Source organism: Oncorhynchus clarkii, chromosome 2 (assembly GCF_045791955.1).
Source record: "Oncorhynchus clarkii lewisi isolate Uvic-CL-2024 chromosome 2, UVic_Ocla_1.0, whole genome shotgun sequence".
Lineage (NCBI taxonomy): Eukaryota > Metazoa > Chordata > Actinopteri > Salmoniformes > Salmonidae > Oncorhynchus > Oncorhynchus clarkii.
Genome location: NC_092148.1, coordinates 9,032,227 through 9,059,032, shown reverse-complemented (window position 1 = coordinate 9,059,032; position 26,806 = coordinate 9,032,227). Strand labels below are relative to the sequence as shown.

Genomic DNA, 26,806 nt, shown 5'->3' with positions numbered 1-26,806 from the left:
ACTTCAACACAGTCTGCATTCTGCATTACAAGAAACATTATACGGAGAGCAACCTCCGTCCGGTGAAGTCCACAAAGCATATTGCATGGAACAAACAGTTACAAGACCTACAGCATGGTCAAGCAAGTTAAAGTTTCTGACATTTTCAGACTACTAAACAACTATTGGAAAGTTACCCCAAGTCGCAAAGAAAATAGTAGCTGCCTCCACTATTCCAGCAACATTTCAACTTCACCATTTCAACATCATCAAATCACCTCTTCTTAGTATAATACAGTGACAACTTAAAGATACCAAAAACGATTTAGCTCAATCAACGTAAGCTAAATATGATGTGGCTGTCCATGGTTCTGATTTCTCTCTGTGTGTGTGTGTGTGTGTGTGTATTCATGCAAGTAGAAAAAACATAATGCCTCAATCCTCTCTTCATGTTGATGAAACGGTCTATGATTCTGTCATACAGTACACGCCTTTGTTTTTTGTTGTTTTAGGCTTCCTGGCTAAAATGCATGCTCGCTAGCCTAACTTCCTTTCATGGGCAATGTTAGTTAGTGAACATCAGCTTTCTACTTCTAGCTAGCTACATATCGAACTTCAGTGCTTTTAGGCCAAGGGCACAATGTATGAATTTATGGCTGGATCAGAATCACCTTCGTAATCATTGGCCAGTACAGAGAATTAAGTAAAATCACAGGTCCAAATCCCTATCTCCATCCATGGCGAATTTAGAAAAGGGACAATTTTAGCTAGCTAGCCACCGGAGGAAAACACAATGAGATGCAACAATTCAAGTTGTTTCTGTCAATAGCCGTGTCTACACTTGACAGTTCATGCAGCTTTTGTACTCTGATAATGGAGTTCTGATCATGGAATTCCGAACAAGTCATAACTCTTCATTTACATTTAAATGTGTCCACCATGTCCACATTGTGTCCGTTCCCGCACTATATTCAAATCCCGATATGCATTCTACAAATGGTGGAATAGGCTAAATATGATCAAAAAGGGTGTGTTCGTCAATTCATTCTGGAGTGCCAGAGTGGGCTCTGTGCTTCATAAATTCAAAGTATTGGAATTTGTCAAATGGGCCATTTATAATTTCAGAGCGTAAGCGTTCAGAGCACACACTGGACACTCTGGTTGAGGAGTAGGGTTGATCTGAGCATTCTGACCTCACAACAGCAGTCAAGCACCCAAGCTAACTGGCTAAAGTTGGCAAGCTACTTCCACACACAAATGATAGAACACCTCACTCTGACCATTTTACTCGCCCTAGTAGAAGTGGTGAGGCTGTTTTCATGTTGTCTAGAGCGTTTGTGACTAACTGTGCTGCTGGCAACAATTGAGTTTCAAAAATGTGCCTAAGTTTACTGACACTGGTCATAGTCAACAGGTGTTGCGCATTGGTAAATTATTCTGCTCTCTGGCACATGCTCTTCAACCGATCGCTGCCTGCACCTGCCCGCCTGTCCAACATGTGAAGGCTCTGAATAACTACAAATACCACTATGTTACGAATCCCTTTTTGGCCCGACAGTCTAGGGGGGATGGTAATGAGACGCGTAACATAACTCATGTAAATTATAATTGTGACAAAGTAAAAGTGTGAACGTAATAACCAGGACAACTGAAATAATACCGTCAAACTCAGGGTTTATTGTAAAACACACGGTAATGGGGGGGGGGGGGGGGGGGAGCAGGAAAAGGGGCTGAGCTGGACCCAAGGAAAGAAACAAATATGCAAAAACACCCCTAAGCTAGACTAGCCTATTTCAACAACAGCTAACTAACTAACCAAAAATACAGTGGGTGGTCCGCCCAGTTCTAACTAGTGTGTGTTAACAAAGTTTACTTACGGGTAGTGTATGCCCATGGGCGACTTGTCTTGGTTTCCCCTTTTCCCACCAGCAAACACCATAAGCAAAAACAATACTCACAGGAGATGACAAAGTGATATGGAGGTGCTCAAACAAAAGAAGAGGTTAATTAATACGCAAAGAGAGAGATCTACATACATGGCATTTACAAAGAGATTGAGCTACTGAAATCTATGCAGAACAGAGATCTACCAACATGGCATTACAAAGATTGAGCTCTCCTGAACAAACAAATGATGGTGTTTTTAAACCATGGGGAAGGAACTGTGATAGGGTAGGAAACAGGAGGAGGTGTGTCTTCTGATTGATGGGTTGATTGTTGACTGATTGGGGAGTGATGATTTTCACCTGTGAGGGGAGAAGGAGAGAAAAGAAACACACAGGATACACACAGACACAGGATACCTGTATCCGTAACACTCCCACCCTTAAAAGAGCAACCCTAGGGGTTGCGACTACAGTATTTCAATGAATACTCACAACAAAGCAACAACCTTGCAAAACATACAAAAATCATTTTTACACACGAGACAAAGCATCTGCCAACACATTATCTGAACCCTTTTTGTGGCGGATCTCCAAATTATAATTTTGTACAATCAGCGCCCAACGCATAAGGCGCTGGTTCTGGTTGTACATTCGGTGGAGAAAAACTAAAGGGTTATGGTCAGTATACACAATCACTGGTAGGGCACTGGAACCAATGTATACTTCAAAGTATTGCAGAGCCAACAACAAAGCAAGAGCTTCTTGTTCTATTGTCGCATAGTTTGTTTGACATTTATTAAATTTACGGGAAAAATAACAAACAGGATGATCTACTCCACTCTTGTCCTGCTGCAGTAGAACAGCACCAGCACCTCTGGCACCAGCATCTACCTCAAGCTTGAATGGTTGTTCAAAATCTGGAGCAGCAAGTACAGGTGTACTACACAAGAGTGCTTTCGCAGATTCAAAAGCGCTCTTACAATCAGGGGACCACACAAATGATCTAGCCGGACTAAGCAAATCGGTCAATGGAGCAACTACCGCAGAGAAATTTTTACAGAAGCTACGGTAGTAGCCAACCATCCCTAAAAAGCGGCGTAGCTCTCGTCTGGTGGTAGGTGCAGGGAATGCAGTTATAGCCAAGACCTTGGCATCAACAGGGCGCACCTGTCCATGGCCAACCTCTTTACCGAGATAGGTAACAGTAGCCTTCCCAAACTCGCACTTTGCTAAGTTCAGGGTTAGAGAAGCAGCTGCCAACCGTTCACATACTACCCTTAGCAAGTCAACATGATCTGACCACTCAGACGAATAAATCACTAGGTCATCAAGGTATGCACTACAATTAGGAACGCCAGCTAATACGGAGTTAACCAGTCGTTGGAAAGTGGCTGGTGCATTTCGCATCCCAAAAGCCATGACTGAGTACTGTAGGAAGTTGTCTGGGGTCACAAAGGCAGAAATCTCTGAAGCACGTGAAGTTAACGGAACCTGCCAGTAACCTTTTAAGAGGTCCAACTTGGTTACATACTTAGCAGCACCAATAGTGTCGATACAGTCGTCCAGTCTGGGTAACGGGAACGAATCTGGCATTGTGACAGAATTTACCTTTCGATAATCCGTACATAACCTGGACGTACCATCAGGTTTAGGAACCAGAATGCAAGGAGAACTCCAAGGGCTTGAACTTGGCTTAGCCAGGTCATTCTCCAACAAATATCTCACCTCATCCCTCATTATCTTACGCTTGGAAGCGTTGATACGATATGGGTGTTGCTTGATAGGTGTAGCATTTCCAACATTAATGTCATGTTCCAACACATTTGTGCGAGTAGGAACGTCATTAAAGAGACATGGAAAACTGTGTAGTAGCCTCACAATATCATTAGCCTGTCCATCCGTTAAATGAACCAGACCTGACTGGATAGACAGCAGCATTTCTGAGTTGGGCAATCTAACACACTGCTGTTGAGTATTGCGCAACTCCAAGCCATCAACATCATCAATTTGACAGTCCACTATCATCGCAGTAGTAGCAGAGGAGACAGCAGTACCTTCCTCTGTTTTTGAACTATCTAACTGTGTGATGGGTCGGGTGTGGTATGCTTTCAACATGTTAATGTGACACACACGAGATTGGCGTTTTCTATCAGGAGTTTGAAGCACATAGTCAGTTTTACTTATTTTCTTTTCAATTAAATAAGGACCAGAGAAACGAGCTGACAGTGAAGATCCTGGAACAGGTAATAACACCAGTACTTGGTCACCTGGCTGTAGTGGACGAGAAACAGCCTCTTTATCATAGTGTCTTTTCATGCTCCTCTGTGAGGAAGACAGAGCTTCCTTTGCAAGAGCACAAGCTTGGTGTAGGCGCTCACGAAAGCGACTAACATAGTCCAACACATTCTCATCTCTGGTACACAACTCTTGGGACAAGAACTGTTCTTTAAGGACTTTCATTGGTCCTCTCACTGTGTGACCAAACACTAGTTCAGCCGGGCTGAAACCTAGGGACTCCTGCACAGTTTCACGAGCAGCAAACAAAACTAGAGGAACTCCCTCATCCCAATCTTTCTCAGATTCCAAACAATATTTACGTAGCATAGACTTCAGTGTCTGATGCCATCTTTCAAGCGCACCCTGAGACTCTGGGTGATAGGCGCTTGACACACGAATACGTGGACAACTACAAATACTACAAATACCTAGGTGGTTAGACTGTAAACTCTCCTTCCAGACCCACATCAAACATCTCCAATCCAAAGTTAAATCTAGAATTGGCTTCCTATTTCGCAACAAAGCATCCTTCACTCATGCTGCCAAACATACCCTTGTAAAACTGACCATCCTATCAATCCTCGACGATGTAATTTACAAAATAGCCTCCAATACCCTACTCAACAAATTGGATGCAGTCTATCACAGTGCAATCCGTTTTGTCACCAAAGACCCATATAATACCCACCATTGCGACCTGTACGCTCTCGTTGGCTGGCCCTTGCTTCATACTCGTCGCCAAACCCACTGGCCCCATGTCATCTACAAGACCCTGGTAGGTAAAGTCCCCCCTTATCTCAGCTCGCTGGTCACCATAGCATCACCCACCTGTAGCATGCGCTCCAGCAGGTATATCTCTCTGGTCACCCCCAAAACCAATTCTTTCTTTGGCCGCCTCTCTTCCCAGTTCTCTGCTGCCAATGACTGGAACGAACTACACAAATCTCTGAAACTGGAAACACTTATCTCCCTCACTAGCTTTAAGCACCAGCTGTCAGAGCAGCTCACAGATTACTGCACCTGTACATAGCCCACCTATAACTTAGCCCAAACGACTACCTCTTTCCCTACTGTATTTATTTGATTTATTTTGCTCCTTTGCACCCCATTATTTTTATTTCTACTTTGCACGTTCTTCCACTGCAAATCCACTGCAATTGTAAATGAGAACTTGTTCTCAACTTGCCTACCTGGTTAGATAAAGGTGAAATAAATAAATAAATAAAACATTCAGATGAGAGTACACTGAAATTGGAGTAGATAGCTAGAGTGAATTTACGAACACACCCTAACACAACAACAACTGATGGCAGTAGCTAACTATTGTAGCTAAGTAGCCAGCTAAGATAGCAAGCAACGCTAAAGGGATTGCAAATGAGTTAGCATAACTCAAGCCCCCCCAAAATGTATTTTCTTAATATTAACTAGCTGGCTAGCATTTGAGGCCAGAAAACACGTTCCCGTACACTAGGAATGTATTTCCTCCAATGTTATAATGAAAAGGGGCCTCTGTTTTCTGGAGACTTGTGGGAGTGCTGATGAAGTCCCCCACGGTATGCGCTTTCAGTAGCGAGCTTGCTTCGTATTCTGATAGCAGAAGTCACATGTAAGTGTCAAGTGTAGACAAGACCAATTAGGTATTGCTCTCCATGTGATGTGATTAGAGTGAAGACAAATCCAAATGGTCTTCCCTTGACACCATTCACAGTTGAGCTCGCTCAGTTAGCTCCACATTGGCTATTATTGTATACTTTTTTATCAAGGGAGTCCATACAGGCGACAATGATGTCATACTATTTTCGATCAGACAACGTTAGTTAGATGGCCTACACATACAGAGACAGATGGGCGCTGTTTCGCTCGCTCGGATAATTTCTCCGGTGTGATAGAAAGATAAATAATTGTGTTTTTTCCTTCCCTTGGCATCCATGAATACACCCCACTGATATTGTCACTACATAAAGCACATTTGAAGCACAGTCAGACATTGGCCTTTCTGTTTTGTCCACATATTCTCAAGAACCATTGGCAGGCATCACTGTATGGGGGACTACATAGTACACAATTATACTGGATTCAGTTGATAAGTAGCGGCATCATATCAATGCCCACAGTTGGGACTCTTATTTTGAAAGGAAGTTGATGTGGACTTTCGCGCTGACTGTACGCAACTCGGACTCGCATTAGATATTTTACTCTTTGTAGATGTATACCTAGCTAGTTATTGACAGAGAAGAGCACATGTTCGGGGGTTCGTCCCATAGCTCGTAGTGTATTATAACATGTGGACACTGAACCCTTTAGAATCCGGAGGTAACTTTTGTTTTGCTCTCTAGTTAGCTACAGTAACGTTAGCTATCTTAGCCATGGCGGATGACCAACCCACCAGCTAACAACATTAGCTAGCTACATTTGACAGCTCGTTCTAGATGTTAGCTAGCTATGTTTCTCAGTGTACTTTGGAGTATCAGAATACGCGCTTAGAAAATGAGAATGAAACATATTACAGTAACTATTACACGTTTTTGGATAGCTAGCCATCTAATTAGCTAGCTAGTATTATTCCTATGACACAATACATCCAACACCTGGCTAGCAAGCTAACGTGCAGTCCTACACTGTTGCAGTTGGTAATCTTCTATCTAACGCATAACATATGATGATTAAGTCCTTAATCATCCTCCAGTTGTTTTGAATAAGAACATTACTTTTCTTATGATTCAATCTCATTCAATCTCATATCCTGTCCCAGGTGTCACCCACTACCTCCTGCCAGAGAAGGAGTATGTGGTGGGGCGTAAGAACTGTGAGGTCATCCTGCCCAATGACCAGTCCATCAGCCGGGCTCATGCTCACCTCACTGCTACAGATCAGGTGAGAGAGAGACGGGGGATATTCTTTATTAGTAATAACTAGTTTTACCCACACACCCTACATACCCGCATAACCAGAGCACTACCCTACAACTCCTAAATACTTCACTGAAAAATATATAGGCCTACATTCTGTCCCTAGTCCATCAAATGCTGTCATTGCTCCCTTGCAGTAGAAGGTGCTCTTGCACTGTTCACCATCCTAACTAGCCAGCATGAATCTTGTCTTGTAGACAGAGCTGGGTTTTTTGCCTAATGTTGTGCATGTGTTACATAAGGCGACACTTGTTTTTATGGGTTATCAAAATCCACGTCTTGTATTGTTTGGTTAAGAGAGTTTTTCATAAAGTAGATGTAACCAACAGACTGTTGTTGTGTTGTGTGCCAGGCCCTGACCCTGAAGGACAGTTCTAAGTATGGCACGTTTGTTAACGAGGAGCGTCTGTCAGGGGACACCCCTCGCAGCCTAACGGCAGGGGACAGAGTGACATTTGGGGTCTTTCACAGCAAATTCAGGTGTGCACCCACATTTATGCAATGATAAGAATTTTGATGGAAATTAATTAGAGATCTATATTTTGAAATGTCTCTCTCTCTCTCCAGTGTGCAGCAGGTAACTGTGGTGGTGTGCTCGTCCTGTGTTGATAATGAAGGGAAGGTCTCTCTGTCTCAGACCCTGCATCTTCTGGGTGGCCGGCTGACCAACACCTGGACACAGGACTGCACTCACCTGGTCATGCCCACTGTTAAAGTCACCATCAAGGTCAGCACATGACCACAAACTGTGTGTGTGTGTGTGTGTGTGTGAATTCATCTGTACATACAGAATGTGCTCTCTCCCCATGCAGACTATCTGTGCGTTGCTGTGCTGTCGGCCCATAGTCAAGCAGGAGTTTTTCACTGAGCTCACCAAAGCCCTGCAACAGAAACAACCACCTCCAAAAGCTGAGAGGTACTAAGAGACACCACACACAAGGCTGCTGCTCACCTCCACAAACCACACAATAATAGCTGCCACTTCATCCAGGTCTCATTTTATAGACCTACAGTGCATTTCCACATTTTGTTATGTTACAGCCTTATTCTGAAATTGATGAAATTGTTTTTTTTAAATTGCCCAAATCGCTCACTATCCCTTCAATGTTATTGAAGGACTGTTTGTATGTGTTAATAGTTTCTTTCCAGAGATAGATGAGCCCAGTCTGAATAAGGATGAGGTGGATCTGACAGAGAGGCCAGAACGTAAAGAACTTTTCACTAGCAAGACCTTCCTCTTCCTCAATGCCAAACAGGTACTGGCCCGCCTCTCTAGCTCACACTGCAAACAGGTACTGGCCTGCCTCTCGCTCACACACCAAACAAGTACTGGCCTGCCTCTCTCGCTCACACTGCAAACAAATCAACATTTCAAAGTCACATGCGCTGAATACAACAGGTGTATGGTGGACCGTGAAATGCTTACTGACAAGCCCTTAACCAACAATGCAGTTCAAGAAATAGAGTTAAGAAAATATTTACTCAATAAACTAATGAGAGAAAAAATTATGGAGAAGAAAAAAGTAACAGTAAGTAAAATGTAAAAAATTACATAACAATAACGAGGTGCCGAATCAATGTGCGGAGATACAGGTTAGTTGAGGTAATTTGTAAAGTGACTATGCATAGATAATAAACAGCGAGTAGCAGCAGTGTGAAAACAAAGGGGTGGGGGTCAATGTAAATAGTCCGGGTGGCCATTTGATGAATTGTTCAGCCGTCTTATGGCTTGGGAGTAGAAGCTGTTAACCTCTTAGTGATCCCTTCACGCGCCAATCCCTTTAGTGGGATCGATTTGACAACATCCAGTGAAATTGCAGAGCGCCAAATTCAAACTACAGAAATATCAATATTCAACATTCAAGAAAATATAAGTGTAATACATCAAAATAAAGCTTCTCCTACAGATGCTGTTATTTTATCTAAAACATCAGGTGTACGCCGACCCCAGCTAAGTAACTCATGCAAAGATTTAAAGCGCAATTATGTGTTTTATCTCCAGTACATTGCCATGATTGTCAGTTATGTAGCTGCTCTACTGAAATCTCAGTGTGTCCTTGCTGGGATGACTGTTTGAGAATATCAACACCAAACACATTGGTTCACCGTTCCACGGGAGCGAACAGCACACAGCATACCACAATGTTCTGAATAATAGCCAAGTCTACCTCGCTCCCTATTCCCCTGAACCACTTAGGCGTAACAAACACAAGTCTAACATTTATCGGAAACTGTTAAACTACCTGTTCACTACCCTCCTGCTCTTCGGGGATGTGCAACTCAATCCTGGGCCTAACATCACCGAGCCAGCCTCAACCCTGGGCCTAACATCACCGAGCCAGCGATACTCACCGGAGTGGAAAGCAGTGGATGACCTCGTCCACTGATCGTCTCCGCTGTGTAAGTGGGTGAGTGCTATGGTCCCATGGTTTCTCTCGACTAACCCGGCTCCAAGATGGAATTTGACTCTTCAAACATATCCAAGTCTCTATATGTGATCCCGGACTCTGCTTCTGGTACGCCAGCTGTTTTAATCAGTTCCCCGCATCCAGTGCAGGCAGGACGGATAGTTAATTGCACTACCGAACTGCCCCGATTCAAAACAGCCTAAACCCAGCTGTCAGAAAACGCATGAGAATTTGACTTTTTTCAATGTGTCAATCACTCTTGAGTCATCTGGTACCCACGAGCTAAGACCAAGGGACTACTAGGGGAGCATTTGAACATTCCTAGTGTCATTCCAAAAAGTGATCAAATTCAACATCTTTTCACAGACTCCAACCTTGACTACCGCTGTCTCTCAGAGACATGGCTCCATAAAAACTCTCCATGTGCTGCTTTGATTGTGCCTGGCTACAATGTTTTCAGGAGAGACAGGACTGAAGGAAGAGGAGGGATAATAAACATTCTAGATAATAAACTAGAATGTATTGGCCTGAACGTTACACTGTCTCCCCAAATGTCTTTTACCTTTATTGGAATGTATAGACCACAGTCCACCAAAAGTGTGTTTTTGATCAGTTTAATAACATGCTTAGGGAATGTGATTTTGGGAAAGAGGTCATCTTAAGGGGGGGATTTTGACATGAATTATGAAGACAAGTCTTGTAGGAAAACCCTCAAATGGATCACTAATACCTTTGACCGTACACAGCTAGTTAAAGGGCCAACCAGGGTGACTTGTTGCACTAAAACACAGATTGATTTGGTGTCCAGTAATAAACCAGAGCGAGTGACTAAATCATTCAGTATGGTTATTGGGCTATCTGATCATAATCTGACACTTATAGTCAGAAAGCTTTCAAAAAACAGGTTTAACCTCTACTGTTAGAAAGCCGGATCAACTAAGAATACCTAAGAGTGAATTAAATGATTTTGAAAATGGAATTAACTGGAATGATCTCTTGTCCTATACAGATGTGGAAGCTGATAGTCAGGTGAAATACTACAATAAATGCTTTCCTAAAGAAAATCAAATCCAAACCTGGCCAAAAGAGCACTCTTCCTTGGCTAAATGGAGAAATCTGGAAATTGATGAAAGAACGAGATTATGCTCTTAAAAACAGCCCTAAAGTCCAAATTAGAGCATGACAGACGTAGGGTTACCATGTCGAGAAATAAGGTGATGAAAGAAATCAGACAGGCCAAGGCAAAACTTTTTATTAACATAACTGGTGAAGCAAAGGGAAATTATAAATTGATCTGGGAAAAACCTAAAAAAGTTAACAGGGTTAACACCATAGTAACATTGCAAAAAGACTAGAAATCATGGTGAATAACAATCTAACACAGGATGCAGTCAAAATATCAATATCCTTCAATTCCTACTTTATTGACTTTGTCAGGGTACTGACACAGAACTCATCCACTGGTTTCTTGGGCTCAGTGCTAGTAAATGACACTCAACCTGTCTTCATCATAAGGGAGGTTTCTGAGTCAAAGGTGAACAAGGTGATTAGCTCACTAAAGAACTCTAAAGCCAAAGATGTGTTTGGGCTGGACTCTACCTTTCTTAAAAACTACAAAGAGTCACTCATTGGCCCCATTACTAAGGTCACCAACACATCTATTGGTGTTTCCAAGGGTATGGAAGTCGGCCATAATAACGTCCGTCTTTAAATCAGGCAACCCTGCTGACTTGAGTAACTACAGGCCCATTAGTATACTACCTGTGGTGTCGAAGGTTGTTGAAAAGTGTGTAGCAGAGCAACTGATTGCCCACCTCTACAAAAGCCCCTTCACATTACACTCCATGCAGTTTGGCTTCAGAACGAAACACTCCACAGAAACGGCCAACTGTTTTCTTCTGGAAAATGTGAAGTCCAAGATGATCAAAGGGGGCGTTGTTGGGGCTGTATTTCTGGACCTAAGGAAGGCTTTTGATACTGTTAACCATTAGGTTCTCATCACAAAATTGTCCAAGTTCAACTTTTCCCCCGATGCCTTGAGATGGATGAATATCTACCTTGAAGGCAGAACTGTGTGTGTCAGTGTGGCATCATTCCAATCTCTCTTTTAAATAAACAGGTGAAAAAGGTAATTCAAATAACCAAATTCAACCTAGCTAATTTCTGATTCATACAAAATTGTTTGACTACAGAGGTAGCAAAACTGTACTTCAAATCTATTATACTCCCCCACTTAACATACTGCTTGACTAGTTGGGCCCAAGCTTGCTGTACAACATTAAAACCTATTCAGTCTGTCTACAAACAGGCTCTCAAAGTGCTTGATAGGACGCCCAATAGCCATCATCACTGTTACATCCTCAGAAAGCATGAGCTCCTGAGTTGGGAAAGTCTTGTGCAATATACCGACGCATGTCTTGTATTCAAGATCCTAAATGGCCTGGCTCCCCCTCCACTCAGTATTTTTGTTAAACAGAAAATCCAAACATATGGCAGCAGATCCACAAGGTCTGAGAGGTGACTCGATAGTTCCCTTAAGGGAAAGCACCTTTAGTCAGTCTGCTTTCTCTGTGAGAGCTTCTCTTGTCTGGAATACACTGCCATCAGACACACATAACTGCACCACATATCACACTTCCAAAAAAAACATGAAAACATGGCTAAAGGTCAGATTTGTGAACATAATCCCTAGCTGTGTGTTGCCGCTTTCCATGTTGTCTGTTGTCTGTAGCTTGTGAGGTGTGGAAACACTGTTGTTTTTATGGATTTTGTCTTGTTGCTTTTTGTTCTATGTTGCTCTGTCTGTATGCTATGTCTTGCTTGTCCTATGTTGCTCTGCGTGTGCTCACTGCTCAATGATTGTCTATAGACAATTGTTTTTAATAACCTACCCTGGGACTGCGGTTGAAAATTAGCCGGCTGGCTAAAACCGGCACTTTTACTGAAACGTTGATTAATGTGCACTGTCCCTGTAAAAATAAAATAATCTCAACTCTATGTGCACTGTCCCTGTAAAAATAAAATCAACTCAAACTCAAGCCTCTCTCTCTCACTCCAAACAGGTACTGGCCTCTCTCTCTCTCACTCCAAACAGGTACTGGCCTCTCTCTCACTCCAAACAGGTACTGGCCTCTCTCTCTCACTCCAAACAGGTACTGGCCTCTCTCTCTCACTCCAAACAGGTACTGGCCTCTCTCTCTCACTCCAAACAGGTACTGGCCTCTCTCTCTCACTCCAAACAGGTACTGGCCTCTCTCTCTCACTCCAAACAGGTACTGGCCTCTCTCTCTCACTCCAAACAGGTACTGGCCTCTCTCTCTCTCACTCCAAACAGGTACTGGCCTCTCTCTCTCTCACTCCAAACAGGTACTGGCCTCTCTCTCTCTCACTCCAAACAGGTACTGGCCTCTCTCTCTCACTCCAAACAGGTACTGGCCTCTCTCTCTCACTCCAAACAGGTACTGGCCTCTCTCTCACTCCAAACAGGTACTGGCCTCTCTCTCTCACTCCAAACAGGTACTGGCCTCTCTCTCTCACTCCAAACAGGTACTGGCCTCTCTCTCTCACTCCAAACAGGTACTGGCCTGCCTCTCTCACTCCAAACAGGCACTGGCCTGCCTCTCTCACTCCAAACAGGCACTGGCCTGCCTCTCTCACTCCAAACAGGCACTGGCCTGCCTCTCTCACTCCAAACAGGTACTGGCCTGCCTCTCTCACTCCAAACAGGTACTGGCCTGCCTCTCTCACTCCAAACAGGTACTGGCCTGCCTCTCTCACTCCAAACAGGTACTGGCCTGCCTCTCTCACTCCAAACAGGTACTGGCCGGCCTCTTGCTCTCTATGCATAGCCATTATACAATCCAACGTTACAGAACAGCGTTCATCTCACATGGCTCCCCAATGTGAGAGTCTGACTAAATCATTTAAGGGCTTCCATTAGTCTTTATGACCTGTTTATTGCCGCCTCTTCTCATCAGCTAGGAGATCAGGTAATGAATGATGTTAGGTGGTTGGTTATTTGTGGTCACTCAGTTATGTATTCGGGGAAATGGTTGTTAAAATCTGTGATGTGTTTATTTTAACTCTCAATACAGTCTCTGTCTTTCGTTTTCTGTCTCTTTTTTTCTCTCGCACTCTCCCTTTTTCTGGCTCGTTCTGTCGCTCTCCCCCTCCCGTTCTGTCGCTCTCACCCTCCCGCTCTGTCGCTCTCCCGTTCTGTCGCTCTCCCCCTCCCGTTCTGTCCCTCTCCTGTTCTGTCGCTCTCCCCCTCCCGTTCTGTCCCTCTCCTGTTCTGTCGCTCTCCCCCTCCCGTTCTGTCGCTCTCCCCCTCCCGTTCTGTCCCTCTCCTGTTCTGTCGCTCTCCCCCTCCCGTTCTGTCGCTCTCCCCCTACCGCTCTGTCGCTCTCCCCCTACCGCTCTGTCGCTCTCCCCCTACCGCTCTGTCGCTCTCCCCCTACCGCTCTGTCGCTCTCCCCCTACCGTTCTGTCGCTCGCCCTCTCCTGTTCTGTCGCTCTCCCCCTTCCATTCTGTCCCTCTCCTGTTCTGTCGCTCTCCCCCTCCCGTTCTGTCGCTCTCCCCCTACCGTTCTGTCGCTCTCCCTCTCCTGTTCTGTCGCTCTCCCCTCCCGTTCTGTCACTCTCCCCCTCCCGTTCTGTCCCTCCTGTTCTGTCGCTCTCCCCCTACCGTTCTGTCGCTCTCCCTCTCCTGTTCTGTCGCTCTCCCCCTACCGTTCTGTCGCTCCTTCCCTCTCCCCGTCCCGCTCCCCCTTCCGCTCTGTCTCTCCCGCTCTCTCTTTCCTCCCGTTCTGTCGCTCTCCCCCTCCCGTTCTGTCCCCCTACTGTTCTGTCGCTCTCCCCCTACCGTTCTGTCGCTCTCCCCCTCCTGTTCTGTCGCTCTCCCCCTCCCATTCTGTCGCTCTCCCCCTACCGTTCTGTCGCTCTCCCCCTACCGTTCTGTCGCTCTCCCCCTACCGTTCTACTACCATTACCACTAGTAGCACTTCTACCTCTAATATCCCTACTACTACCATTACCACTAGTAGAACTTCTACCTCTATCTCTACTACTACCATTACCACTAGTAGAACTTCTATCTCTACTACTACTATTACCACTAGGAGCACTTCTACCTCTAATATCTCTACTGCTACCATTACCACTAGTAGCACTTCTACCTCTATCCCTACTACTACCATTACCACTAGTAGAACTTCTACCTCTATCTCTACTACTACCATTACCACTAGGAGCACTTATACCTCTAATATCCCTACTACTACCATTACCACTAGTAGAACTTCTACCTCTATCTCTACTACTACCATTACCACTAGTAGCACTTCTACCTCTAATATCCCTACTACTACCATTACCACTAGTAGAACTTCTACCTCTATCTCTACTACTACCATTACCACTAGTAGCACTTCTACCTCTATCTCTACTACTACCATTACCACTAGTAGCACTTCTACCTCTATCTCTACTACTACCATTACCACTAGTAGCACTTCTACCTCAAATATCTCTACTACTACCATTACCACTAGTAGCACTTCTACCTCAAATATCTCTACTACTACCATTACCACTAGTAGAACTTCTATCTCTAATATCTCTACTACTACCATTACCACTAGTAGCACTTCTACCTTTATCCCTACTACTACCATTACCACTAGTAGCACTTCTACCTTTATCCCTACTACTACCATTACCACTAGTAGCACTTATACCTCTAATATCCCTACTACTACCATTACCACTTCTACCTCTATCCCTACTGCTACCATTACCACTAGTAGCACTTCTACCTCTATCTCTCCCGACTTCCTACTATAACTGACTTATAACTGTCATCATCACCATTACATCACAACTACCATCATCATTACTACTACCACCACCACTGTCCCTAATATCATTAAACTACTATCATTACCGTCACCCCTACTACCCGTACCGCTACTATTTTGGAATAATAATCATAATAAATCGCTCTCACTCACTTCTCTCCAGCAAAAGCGTCTGAGTTTGGCAGTGAGTTGTGGAGGTGGGAGGAGCCAGCTCTTGGAGGAGGGGTCTGTCCCTGTGTCACTCCTGGAATCACCATTGAGCTGTGTGATCGGCATGGCAACGGGAAACTCCCAAGCACTACTGTCCCACTCCACTAAGAAGTGGGCAGACTCTGTGGGGAGGATTCTACAGAGGTACACACATTGCAGTATCATAAAGACAGAGTGCAGTTTGAATGTGTTCCATACCTAAAAAAGGGAGATTTGTTTTGGGGGGGGTTGAACTACACAAACAATTGAGACATTCCTAAAGCTTTTGAGACTTGGGGCTTTTCCTAAGTATATTCACTGTTATGGTGTTACACTTCTTCTCTGCAGCTCTGAAATGAGACTAACTGGTTGTGTCAGCACAGTCTATATTTACCATCTCTCACGCTCTCCAGAAAAGGTCTTCGATTCATCACAGAGTCTGAGATCGGATTGGCTGCCATCTATGTCAGCTGTGACAAGTACTGCAATCCCTCCAATCGAATGGCTGACTCAGGTGGGTGGGGCTCTCATACAGTGAATCATAGTCTCAGTTTATTTTAAGTTCCTGATTTTATAATGATATGGACTTCTATAGTGGAGTCAACACTTGTATCGTTGTTAATGTGTTTCTCCCCTGGTCAGAATCCATGAGAAAGAAACCCACCATCCCTGGCGCCACGCTATCCCAGAATGTACCAGTGGACGAGACTGTAATGCCAGCGGTGTCTCAGAACATCACAGCCTATGCTGTAAACACAGAGCCGTCACAGGGCATCAGTGGGTAAGACACACACACACACACAACCTGACTCACAGTTCTGTTTGAGTGCATCAGGCTGATCTGTGTTTTCTTATCCCCGAGTAGGGTGGACGTGGCTGGGGTGAGCGCAGTTGGAGAGACCCCTGAGAGGGACCAGAGCCGGACCACTTCTCATCTTAACCGACCCAAACCCTCAGGCCGAGAGCTGGCCGGGACCTGCACAGTGGCAGAGACTATGATGTCATCATTCAGCGCCTCAGACAGTGCTGGTGTTGGCGGCTCGGACAGAAAAAAGGGAGAGCTACAACATCCAGGTAGAATAGTTTCTAATGACAGAGTGGGTGGGTGTCAGAGTTACAGTAGGAAAGTTCTGGCGTGGGCCATATAAACTGAAAACACGGGTCTGCTAAATGACATTGTATTATCATGATATTAGGTGGAGGGAAAGGTGATGCTATCACCAGATTCCTGGCCACAGCCCCTCGGACCAACGGAGGAGTGCAGACGATGTCTCCACAGAATCGCTCCTCCCAGAAACAACAGGTCTCGCAGAAATGTTCCCCCCAGAAACAGTCTACCCTCACTAATTTCTTCCAGCCTGTCGGCAAGAAAAGGCAAGTGCAGCTCTCTGGAGATATCCATACAATTCCACACAGTGGCTTATCAATCTTGAGTTAATGGTGATATTATATATACAGACACCAATGTTTTCTCTCTCTCAGACCTCGGGAAGGCCTGGAGGCATGGAGACAGTCCCCTACTGTCCAATCAGAGGCCAAGTTCTCCAGAAGGGAAGAAGAGAAGGAGAAGATGAAGAGGACAGTACCACAGCACTCAGAGACCTCCAACCCCACACACCCCCCCACAGGCAGGTCCCAGGGCCAACACAGCTCAGTTGCACATCTGTTTCCAGGTCAGACTGAGGCTCTGTCAGAGGGGTTCTCCAACCCTTCCCAGCAGGGGCTCCAATCCAGGAAGAGGAAGGAGATGGAGGAGGACACTAAAGGGAGTGGGGCTTCAGAGATAGAGATGGACGAACTGGAGTCCATCATGTCTGAGGACATGGACGAATCGGATGAGCCCATGTCAGCCAGTCAAGGCCAGCGGTTGAAGCTGACGGAACAGAGTTCAACCAATCAAGGCCAGAGGTCTCAACTGATAGACAAGAGCTCAACCAATAGAAAATTGCTCCTAGAGACAGTGGATCTTACCTCTGCCAATAAGAAACAACGGGTTTATTCAGTGGAACCAATCGCAGCCAATCATAGGTCAGGCTTTGATTCAGAAGAGCGATTGTCAGCCAGCAGACGACAGGGAGCGGAGCCTGTAGCTGAGGTCAAAGACGAAGAGGTGTCTTTCATTGAGGTGAGAGGAGCTGTCATTGTGTGCTTGTTATCATGTGTTTCTATCAAGGCTGGGATCAATTCATATTAAAGCCACTCAATTCGGGAAGGGATTTTAATTTAAAATCAAAAAATTGATAGCTTCTACTTCTGTTCCATTGAAAATATCTGCCATTTTTTAAATCACTGAATTGTGATTTCAGTTTACTTCCTGACTTTACTTCTTGACTGCCTCCATCTTCTGTCCCCCCCCCCCCCCCCCCCAAGTCAAAACCAGTTAATGGTGTGACCCCTGGTCATCTGGAAGAGCCAGAGACTGATGTCAAACAGGAAGCCTCAGTAAGTCCTGTCCGTATCTGTTTGGAGTAAGGGCCAGTGGAGATGAGTTAGGTCTGTCAGTAACTGGTCTGGAGTAGGGGCCAGTGGGGAAGAGTTAGGTCTATCAGTAACTGGTCTGGAGTAGGGGCCAGTGGGGAAGAGTTAGGTCTGTCAGTAACTGGTCTGGAGTAGGGGCCAGTGGGGAAGAGTTAGGTCTATCAGTAACTGGTCTGGAGTAGGGGCCAGTGGGGAAGAGTTAGGTCAGTCAGTAACTGGTCTGGAGTAGGGGCCAGTGGGGAAGAGTTAGGTCTGTCAGTAACTGGTCTGGAGTAGGGGCCAGTGGGGAAGAGTTAGGTCTGTCAGTAACTGGTCTGGAGTAGGGGCCAGTGGGGAAGAGTTAGGTCTATCAGTAACTGGTCTGGAGTAGGGGCCAGTGGGGAAGAGTTAGGTCTATCAGTAACTGGTCTGGAGTAGGGGCCAGTGGGGAAGAGTTAGGTCTGTCAGTAACTGGTCTGGAGTAGGGGCCAGTGGGGAAGAGTTAGGTCTGTCAGTAACTGGTCTGGAGTAGGGGCCAGTGGGGAAGAGTTAGGTCTGTCAGTAACTGGTCTGTGTGTGATGTAGGGTTTAGGTGGTGAGAATCTCCCCAGCAGACTTATAGTGGTGGAGTTCAAATCCCTCACCGTGGCAACACCGGCAAGACCTAAACCACGCCCCATGGAGACGCACGGCAATGTCAACAGGAAGGACTTTAAACGCTTCCGCAAGGTAGACCCCAGAATGCACCTCATCACAACACAGGGTCATGGGACTCTGTTAGGTTAGTGTCTCTGTTTCTGTGTGTGTGTGTAGTAATGTGTGTGTGTTTCAGGTCCCAGTTCCCGGTGCCCAGGGTTTGCCCAACATCATCGGCGGGTCAGACCTGTTGGCCCACATCCGAGGCAAGAACTCTGAGCTGGAGGAGTGGCTGAGAGACGCAGCAGAGGTACACAGTCCTACTTCAGCTGCTGTTTACTACAATACTTACTGTCTGTTTAGCAACCCCTGAGACACACAAACACTCCTAGAAGAGAAGTACATGGTATTTACCATGAAATGGTAGTAACAGGGGATGGAGGGGCTGAGGCTGGGTAGAGAGGAGATGGAGGCGGTTGAGGCTGGGTAGAGAGGAGATGGAGGCGGTTGAGGCTGGGTAGAGAGGAGATGGAGGGGGTTGAGGCTGGGTAGAGAGGAGATGGAGGGGGTTGAGGCTGGGTAGAGAGGAGATGGAGGGGGTTGAGGCTGGGTAGAGAGGAGATGGAGGGGGTTGAGGCTGGGTAGAGAGGAGATGGAGGGGGTTGAGGCTGGGTAGAGAGGAGATGGAGGGGGTTGAGGCTGGGTAGAGAGGAGATGGAGGGGGTTGAGGCTGGGTAGAGAGGAGATGGAGGGGGTTGAGGCTGGGTAGAGAGGAGATGGAGGGGGTTGAGGCTGGGTAGAGAGGAGATGGAGGGGGTTGAGGCTGGGTAGAGAGGAGATGGAGGCGGTTGAGGCTGGGTAGAGAGGAGATGGAGGGGGTTGAGGCTGGGTAGAGAGGAGATGGAGGGGGTTGAGGCTGGGTAGAGAGGAGATGGAGGGGGTTGAGGCTGGGTAGAGAGGAGATGGAGGGGGTTGAGGCTGGGTAGAGAGGAGATGGAGGCGGTTGAGGCTGGGTAGAGAGGAGATGGAGGCGGTTGAGGCTGGGTAGAGAGGAGATGGAGGGGGTTGAGGCTGGGTAGAGAGGAGATGGAGGGGGTTGAGGCTGGGTAGAGAGGAGATGGAGGCGGTTGAGGCTGGGTAGAGAGGAGATGGAGGCGGTTGAGGCTGGGTAGAGAGGAGATGGAGGCGGTTGAGGCTGGGTAGAGAGGAGATGGAGGCGGTTGAGGCTGGGTAGAGAGGAGATGGAGGCGGTTGAGGCTGGGTAGAGAGGAGATGGAGGGGGTTGAGGCTGGGTAGAGAGGAGATGGAGGGGGTTGAGGCTGGGTAGAGAGGAGATGGAGGTTTGTGGGTCTGTGACTCAAAGCCCTGTGTCTTTTGTGTGTTTTTCAGGATGAGCGTCAGAACAAGAAAGAGGAGACTTTGGGAGATGACCTTTTCAGGTACGAGGACAAGGCTTGTCAGGCTGCAAACACCAAACCAATTTGGGTCACATTATTTCAGGTGGAGAGCACCACAGTCTACAGTACAATGTAAACCAAGCTGTAGCCCGGGCTATTGGTTGGAAGAGGTTTGGAGCCAGGCTGGGAATGAATGGATGAATGTGGAGTGATGTTGATTATGTTGAACCCTCCAGCCCCAAGGTAGAAAAAGTCAGCCACTCCGTCTGCAGTCTGCAGTGGAGCAGAAGGGTTGGAGCACCCAGCTTACACAAACATCACATTCCCAGGGGGCATTGCTCCGTGTTCAAGGACGTCACTACCAGACACAAGACAACAGCACCCTACAGGCTGACGCACACACAGCTGCCTGCCCACACGGTGACTGGGACTAGAAGCTGTCTGCTGAGCTCTTCACTACTCCACATTCATTCATCTATTCATTCCCTTAACCCCAATTCAGAAACACAAGACAACATTGACTGTCCAACAACATAGCCTTGGTTGTAGCTGTAGTCCAACCAACATGGCTGATCTCAGGTTTTGATCCCAGCTAAACGATGATTCACATTAGATAGAACTGTATTCTCCCTCAAGGAGAAATGAGCTGGTCCCCTGCATACGTACAATACACATTAACACCATTTTTGGAATCGCCTGTCAAATAGTCATCTGAAAAGGACCGTTAAGACCAAGACCCACAGAACAGAGAGAAACATTCCTGATGTGAGTGGGTGGATCTTCGTTTGGGACGGTTTGGACTTGTTGTCACTGACCAATCAGCGCCCAGTGATTCCTGCGTCACACCTGGTTGTCTGGGTTATGCTGGTGATGTATGCACACGCTAGGGCTGCTGCATTTTCCCTGGCTAAGCAGAAAGGGTGTGTGCGTGCCTGCCTGGAGCGAGACTGTGCTGTTTGATCATTGAGTCATGATGCCCACTCAGTCATGCATGGCCAGAGGACAGCGCCGGCTACTAAGAAAACAAGCCGCCAAAGCTGTTTTTGGGTCTGGCCTGAACCCGTCTCCCAGACTTAGTTTATTGGGAGGATGTTTGGTTTGAGTTCTTCAAACAAGGCCAGAGGTTTACAGCGCTGGCTTAATTTGGGCCATTTTTAATATTTGTTCTAAATGCATCCAGGATTGATCTAGCAGGATTGATCTAGCAGGAATGTTAAAAGCCTGAGTGTTTAAGTGGGATGTCTGGATGGCCACTGCCCTGACTTAACCTGTGTGTGTGTGTGTGTGTGTGTGTGTGTGTGTGTGTGTGTGTGTGTGTGTGTGTGTGTGTGTGTGTGTGTGTGTGTGTGTAGGTACAACCCCAAACCCACCAAGAAAAGATGAGAGCACCTGGTTGTAACATGTGAAGCCCTGCAGACAAATGTTCATCTTAAGACACAGGAAGGGATGCCAACACCCCATGGAATGTTTTGGCTTCTAGAATTCTTAGTTTGATAGAACTGCCATCTCCACTCCACTAATAATGTTCATGAATGGATCTTTGAGGTAACTCTTGATCATTGTACTCAAAATGACCAGAGGGGCCTGTCAATGACAAATGTTTAAACTGTTTTTGTCTGTGATAGATGTGGGCAGAAATGTCTGTCTATGTACTGTACACTAACTATATGCCTTGATTTAGTCACTGATGGCGAGCTATGTAAACAAATAAATAGGTTTTACATTTCAAGATTTTTATTTGTTCATAATAAAAAATACAGTATACAAAACATATTAAAAAGTCATTTGAGTTGTACAAGAGAGGAGTCCAACTCTACCACGCACAAAGCAGCGTGTCTGTCTGTTGTGAACAGGAGAAGACCGTGGGTTATGTGTTGTAAGACAGTAGTAGAAAACCCTGGTTAGACCCCAGGGGTTGGGGAACCTGCTGTTTCCTTTTCTTATTAAGTAGATTGGACATGTAGGTGTAATTAGCCATAAGCTGATGGTCTCTTTGGGGGCAAGGTTGAGTGACTACCACCACCTTACAATTACACCTATCCACTGATTCATTTTTTCAGGTCTGGATGTAGTGCTTAAGGGCTGGTTAGTTTGGAATACAGCATATTGACCAGGAACTGTCCATACATTTTCAGTTTGCCGATCTGGTCAACAATCTATATTTTATCCCAATTCCACAATTTGTTTTGTTTTTTTCTTTTCTGCAAGCAGCTTCAGTCTTGAGGATGACTGCATGCGGAAATAAACTGCATATGAATACACACATTCTAAAGGCGACTGACTGGTTCAATAAATGAATGAAACTCCACCCTCAGTCCTCACAGCTTTACATACAGTAACAGGTATTTGGCACAACAAACACATGAGGCGTATGATGGCTGTGTGAAAGTGACATGGTATGAGAAATGTCACAGAGAATACTATACGGACCTGGAATCAGAGCCACAGGCATAATATTTACTCCATATTGGCAACCAGAAAATGTGCATTTAACATAGTCATTATGACTTCAATAGGCGATAGTCAACTCCTGATAAATGCAATGGACTAGCAGTTTTGTATTCAGACTGATGGACGTCAAAGAATGCACCCACAGTTTGCGTTTATCCAATGTACACTTATCAGGAGTTGTCGACTAGTAGTATTTAATAGACCCCTTTCTGTGTTTGTTAACATTGCTGCAAATTGGTGGCAGCAAAAAAGCCTATATTTAGATGTTACTTATGAGTGCATTTCACACTACTTTTGGATTATAATTGGTTTTTAAGGCTCGTATGAATGTCCTGCTTAATATAACGTTTGTGTTACCCCAAATCAACTGCATTATTCTTTAAAAACACTTCAACTTCAACCAGTAAAATGGCTATTTGACTAGCTTTTGCTACAGCCTATGTCAATGAGCGTTAGCATTCTAGCTAACAACTGCTGCATCCAAAATAGCTATTTTTCAAAGATCACAACCAGATACTGCTTGGGGTCTGTAGCTTGGCACTGATGAGAAACTCAGAATTTAGATGATGGCAGAAACACTATAGCAGCTATGGGCCTATCTCTACAAAGTTCCATTTCCTTGAGGCTTTAAAGGGGAGTTGTAGTGGTTCACAGTCCATTGCATGGTGAAGGCCATCAGAGAAATAGTAGGACAATTGTTTAAAGTAGATGAGAAATCAGAAAATGCACTTGCTTGAAAGACAAGGTGAGCAAATAAAAACTCAAGACATTACAAAATGTCACAAATATAACTCTAAAAAACATTTTCACACTGCAGGTTGGATTTCTGGATAGAGGACATTAAACCCTGTGACAGCTTCCCAGCAGAAACCAGAACAGTGGAGCTGTAACAGGTGGTGGGCTGAACCTGGTCATGAACTGTAACTAGCCTGCCTCCACTTCCATTGTTTTCAGTTCTCTCAGAAGTGGTAAGAAAGCTTCAGAGTTCAAATAGGCATGTCCACTGCAAACAATAAAATATTAAAAAACGTACTGTTTGGCTTTGCCCTTTTAACTCAGAACTCCATTGGTTATAGTAGCTATTTTTACTAAGATGAACCCCCTCCTCTTCCTCCTTCCTCTCCTCCCTTTCTCCACCTCCTTTCTCCCTTCGCTTAAATAAAGATGCCTCTTCCTCCTCTCTCCCTTCCAACTCATTCACCACCTCGTTCCTCTCCATCCACACTTCACCTAGATAAACTCCTCTCCTACTCCTCCCCCTTCTGCGATCAGCTTGCCTTTCTTCTTCAGTCTCTTGAGCAGGCAGGAGGCAATGCCTAGAGCACCGCCCTTTAGGAAGCGAACAAAGTTGTCTCCCACCAGCGGGCCCATGGCGAACAGTCCTGGGTCCTTGGTGCACTCGAAGGTGTAGGGGTGCACATCCACAGGGTTCTGCTTGCAAGAGATGGGTTTGGTGGGGTCCAGTCCCAGGTACTGGCCCTGGCCCTTGAGGAAGAACAGGTTGGGATGGGTGCCGATCAACACCAGGGCCATGGAGATCTTAAAGGCCTTGAGGGAGTTGCTCCCCTGCAGGACACACTTCATGTCTGGCTGGAAGGACTCCACGCAGTGCTCTGGGAAGCTGGTGTAGTCAGGGAACAGAACGGGACCACCACTGGCGGCCATGTTAGTTGTGGTGGGTTGGGGCTTGGAGCACATCTTGGAGCAGACTGAGGCGGCCATGCTGGGAAGGCCATTGGTGGTGGAGGTGGCAGCCATGTTTGGTGTTGCGTGGGTCTGGGAGTGCATCATGTGGTAGACCTTGTGGTATTCTGGGTAGAGGGTCTTGGGTAGCTGTTTAAAGATGAGGCCTGGGTCGTCTATGTGTTTGCGGAAGGCATGCAGCACGGAAATGTTGTTGTTACAAGCGCACAAAACCGCATCCGCCGCGCTTAACCCCGCCCCCACAATCAGCACCGGATCAGAGTTTGGCCCAAGCTTCTTCCGGCTCACAGCCAATCCCAGGGCAGAGATGCTGTGGAACACGAAGGGAAGCTCCTCCCCCTCCACACCCAGCTGAGCTGGCGAATCAGACGCGCCCGTGGCCAGAACTACATTCTCTGAAAACAGGCAGAAAGGAACGTGGGTGTCGCCCTGCACCCGCTGGTACCCCCTCACCTCCCACAGGCCCCCACCTCCCCCTTCGTCTACACCCTGACTCTCCCTCCCCTCGTACACCCCCTTTCCCCCCTCGTACACCCCCTTTCCCTCCTCCCCCAACCCTCCATGACCATTCTCTAGACCCTCGCCCTCGGGTCCACGGAAAAGTTTCTGCACAGAGGTCACGTAGGTGTTGTCAACAAAGTTCTGCTTCAGGCCCATCAGCTTGACGTAGTTACGGTAGTAAGACGAGATCTCCTCTGGAGTGGCCCGGTCGTTGGTCACGCCCCTGGGGAGGGGGGGGGGGGGGGAGCACTCATTGTCAAACAAAAGATCCTTTAGTAAACTTTGTTAAAGTATTAAGAAGATTTAAGCTGTCTCATTGTTTTGAATCTATTTAACTTTATTGCAGCCTCTCTCTATCTCTCTCCATCCCTCCCGCCTTCCCTCTCTGCATTTGCCATTGTTAGTACCTGCATTTGCCATTGTTAGTACCTGCATTTGCCATTGTTAGTACCTGCATTTGCCATTGTCAGTCAGGTCTCGGTAGTTGATCCCTGGCAGTTCCATCCAGATGCCCAGACTGATGGTCAGCATGGAGCCCTCCATCACCTAGAAGAGAGAGAAAAGAGAGAGGATTGGAGGTGAGGATTTTAAGAATGGAGTTTAGGTTTAGCATTGGAACATGTGGATGAGGAGATTTGGGGGTGAAGTCTTTCCAGGTTTCCCAGGCATAGCTCTGCCCAGCACCATGGGTGAGGTGTAGGGGTAAATGAATGGGGAAAGGAGGGTGTAAGCTGTTTAGGAATAACTCACGTGCCAGGCCCCTCCAGGCGTTGCCCTGCCCAGCACCAGGTGAGGGAGGTGCTGCTGCTTGTCTCTTCTCCACTGTAGCACAGGGGGAAACTCGTAGCCAAAATCCGCATTGGGGTGCAGCAGGGTGTCAAACAGCACCGCTACAGGGTTTCCTGACCGCCCCTCCAGACCTTCACTCAGATACTCCAGATCCTGCATAGAGAGACCAGATCATGTTTCAATGTGTATGTGTTTGTCAACTGTGATCTCTCTGTGTGTGTGTGTGTGTGTGTGTGTGTGTGTGTGTGTGTGTGTGTGTGTGTGTGTGTGTGTGTGTGTGTGTGTGTGTGTGTGTGTGTGTGTGTGTGTGTGTGTGTGTGTGTGTGTGTGTGTGTTGTATGTGTGTTTAATGCAATGCTTTGATGTTCACCTGTTCAGTGATGGGCAGGTGTCTGGTCTCCTGTAACTTCCTGTACAGAACAGGGTTTGGGTGAACAGCTGAAGGGTCCAGGTAGGGCTTGTAGCCACTCAGCAGGTAGGACAGGCAGATACCTGATGGCCCGTTACCTACACAGACATACAGAGGAGAGAATCAAATGTTTGCAATGTCAGAGGCTACCTGTGAATGATGACGGCGGGCGAGGTAGGATGGCGAAGGGGTGCTAGCCTCTCGGGGCAGAGTTAGAGGTTAGGGTTAGATGTCAGAGGTTAGGGCTAAACATACCTATGATGACCACAGGCAGTGTGGGGGGATGCTCTCGAGGCACAGTGGTCTCTTCCAGAAGAGGCATGGCTGTAGCCAGGGCCAGAGCCGGCACACTGAGAGAGAGAGAGAGAGAGAGAGAGAGAGAGAGAGAGAGAGAGAGAGAGAGAGAGAGAAAAGGGGTCACCATGGTGACAGGATGGATGGATACTGGTAAACAAAGTGAAGATGGTTGGTGGTTGCAGACAGTCTTTCATTCTCTCACAGGTTAAGTGAGTCAGGTACAGTAGAGTGAGTGTGGGACTGCCAAATCATACAGAGAGAATGTCTGTTTGGCCAACAGTAGAGCTGTCGTACGTTAGAGTGTGTTAGTTAGTGCCTTTTAGCTGAGAGAGAGGGTTGTGGTCTGTGAAATTACTGCAGTTGTCACTTCTCAGTCTGCTTCTTAGTCTGGTGTGACAGGTTCAAACCAGACTGGATCGGCCGTCACGGTTGTTGTTTTATGTGAGCATAGATCCCATCCCTCGGTCTGTCTCTATCGACGCTCAGCTGACTCTCCAGCACACACACAGGGAATAAAACAACTCTATTCATCATGCTATTGTGTCCGTCTCTCTCTATTTCTTTCTCTGTCTGTCTCTCTCTCTCTCTCTCTCTGTACACACACACACACACACACACACACACAGTCATGACCCCCCTCATATACACACACACAAATCCAA

General features: G+C 46.4%; 2 protein-coding genes across 2 annotated transcripts; one reads left to right on the top strand and one right to left on the bottom strand.

Moving 5' to 3' along the window:
- Positions 1 to 6,264: 6,264 nt before the first annotated feature.
- LOC139420692 (nibrin-like) lies at positions 6,265 to 22,258 on the top strand. The gene is made up of 17 exons (XM_071170918.1): positions 6,265 to 6,455; positions 6,895 to 7,016; positions 7,404 to 7,531; positions 7,619 to 7,778; positions 7,864 to 7,967; positions 8,190 to 8,307; positions 15,478 to 15,668; positions 15,917 to 16,017; positions 16,146 to 16,284; positions 16,369 to 16,577; positions 16,700 to 16,877; positions 16,986 to 17,628; positions 17,874 to 17,945; positions 18,546 to 18,689; positions 18,793 to 18,906; positions 19,986 to 20,035; positions 21,346 to 22,258. The coding sequence occupies exons 1-17, from the start codon at positions 6,425 to 6,427 to the stop codon at positions 21,374 to 21,376; spliced, it is 2,535 nt and encodes an 844-aa protein (XP_071027019.1). The 5' UTR covers positions 6,265 to 6,424; the 3' UTR covers positions 21,377 to 22,258.
- On the bottom strand, positions 22,174 to 26,329 carry LOC139420702 (oxidative stress-induced growth inhibitor 2-like). Its single transcript, XM_071170931.1, has 5 exons — positions 26,103 to 26,329; positions 25,809 to 25,945; positions 25,400 to 25,591; positions 25,101 to 25,195; positions 22,174 to 24,872 (listed from the first exon to the last, which is right to left on the bottom strand). Exons 1-5 carry the CDS (start codon positions 26,269 to 26,271, stop codon positions 23,675 to 23,677), a joined length of 1,791 nt encoding a protein of 596 aa, XP_071027032.1. The 5' UTR covers positions 26,272 to 26,329; the 3' UTR covers positions 22,174 to 23,674.
- Positions 26,330 to 26,806: the final 477 nt, after the last annotated feature.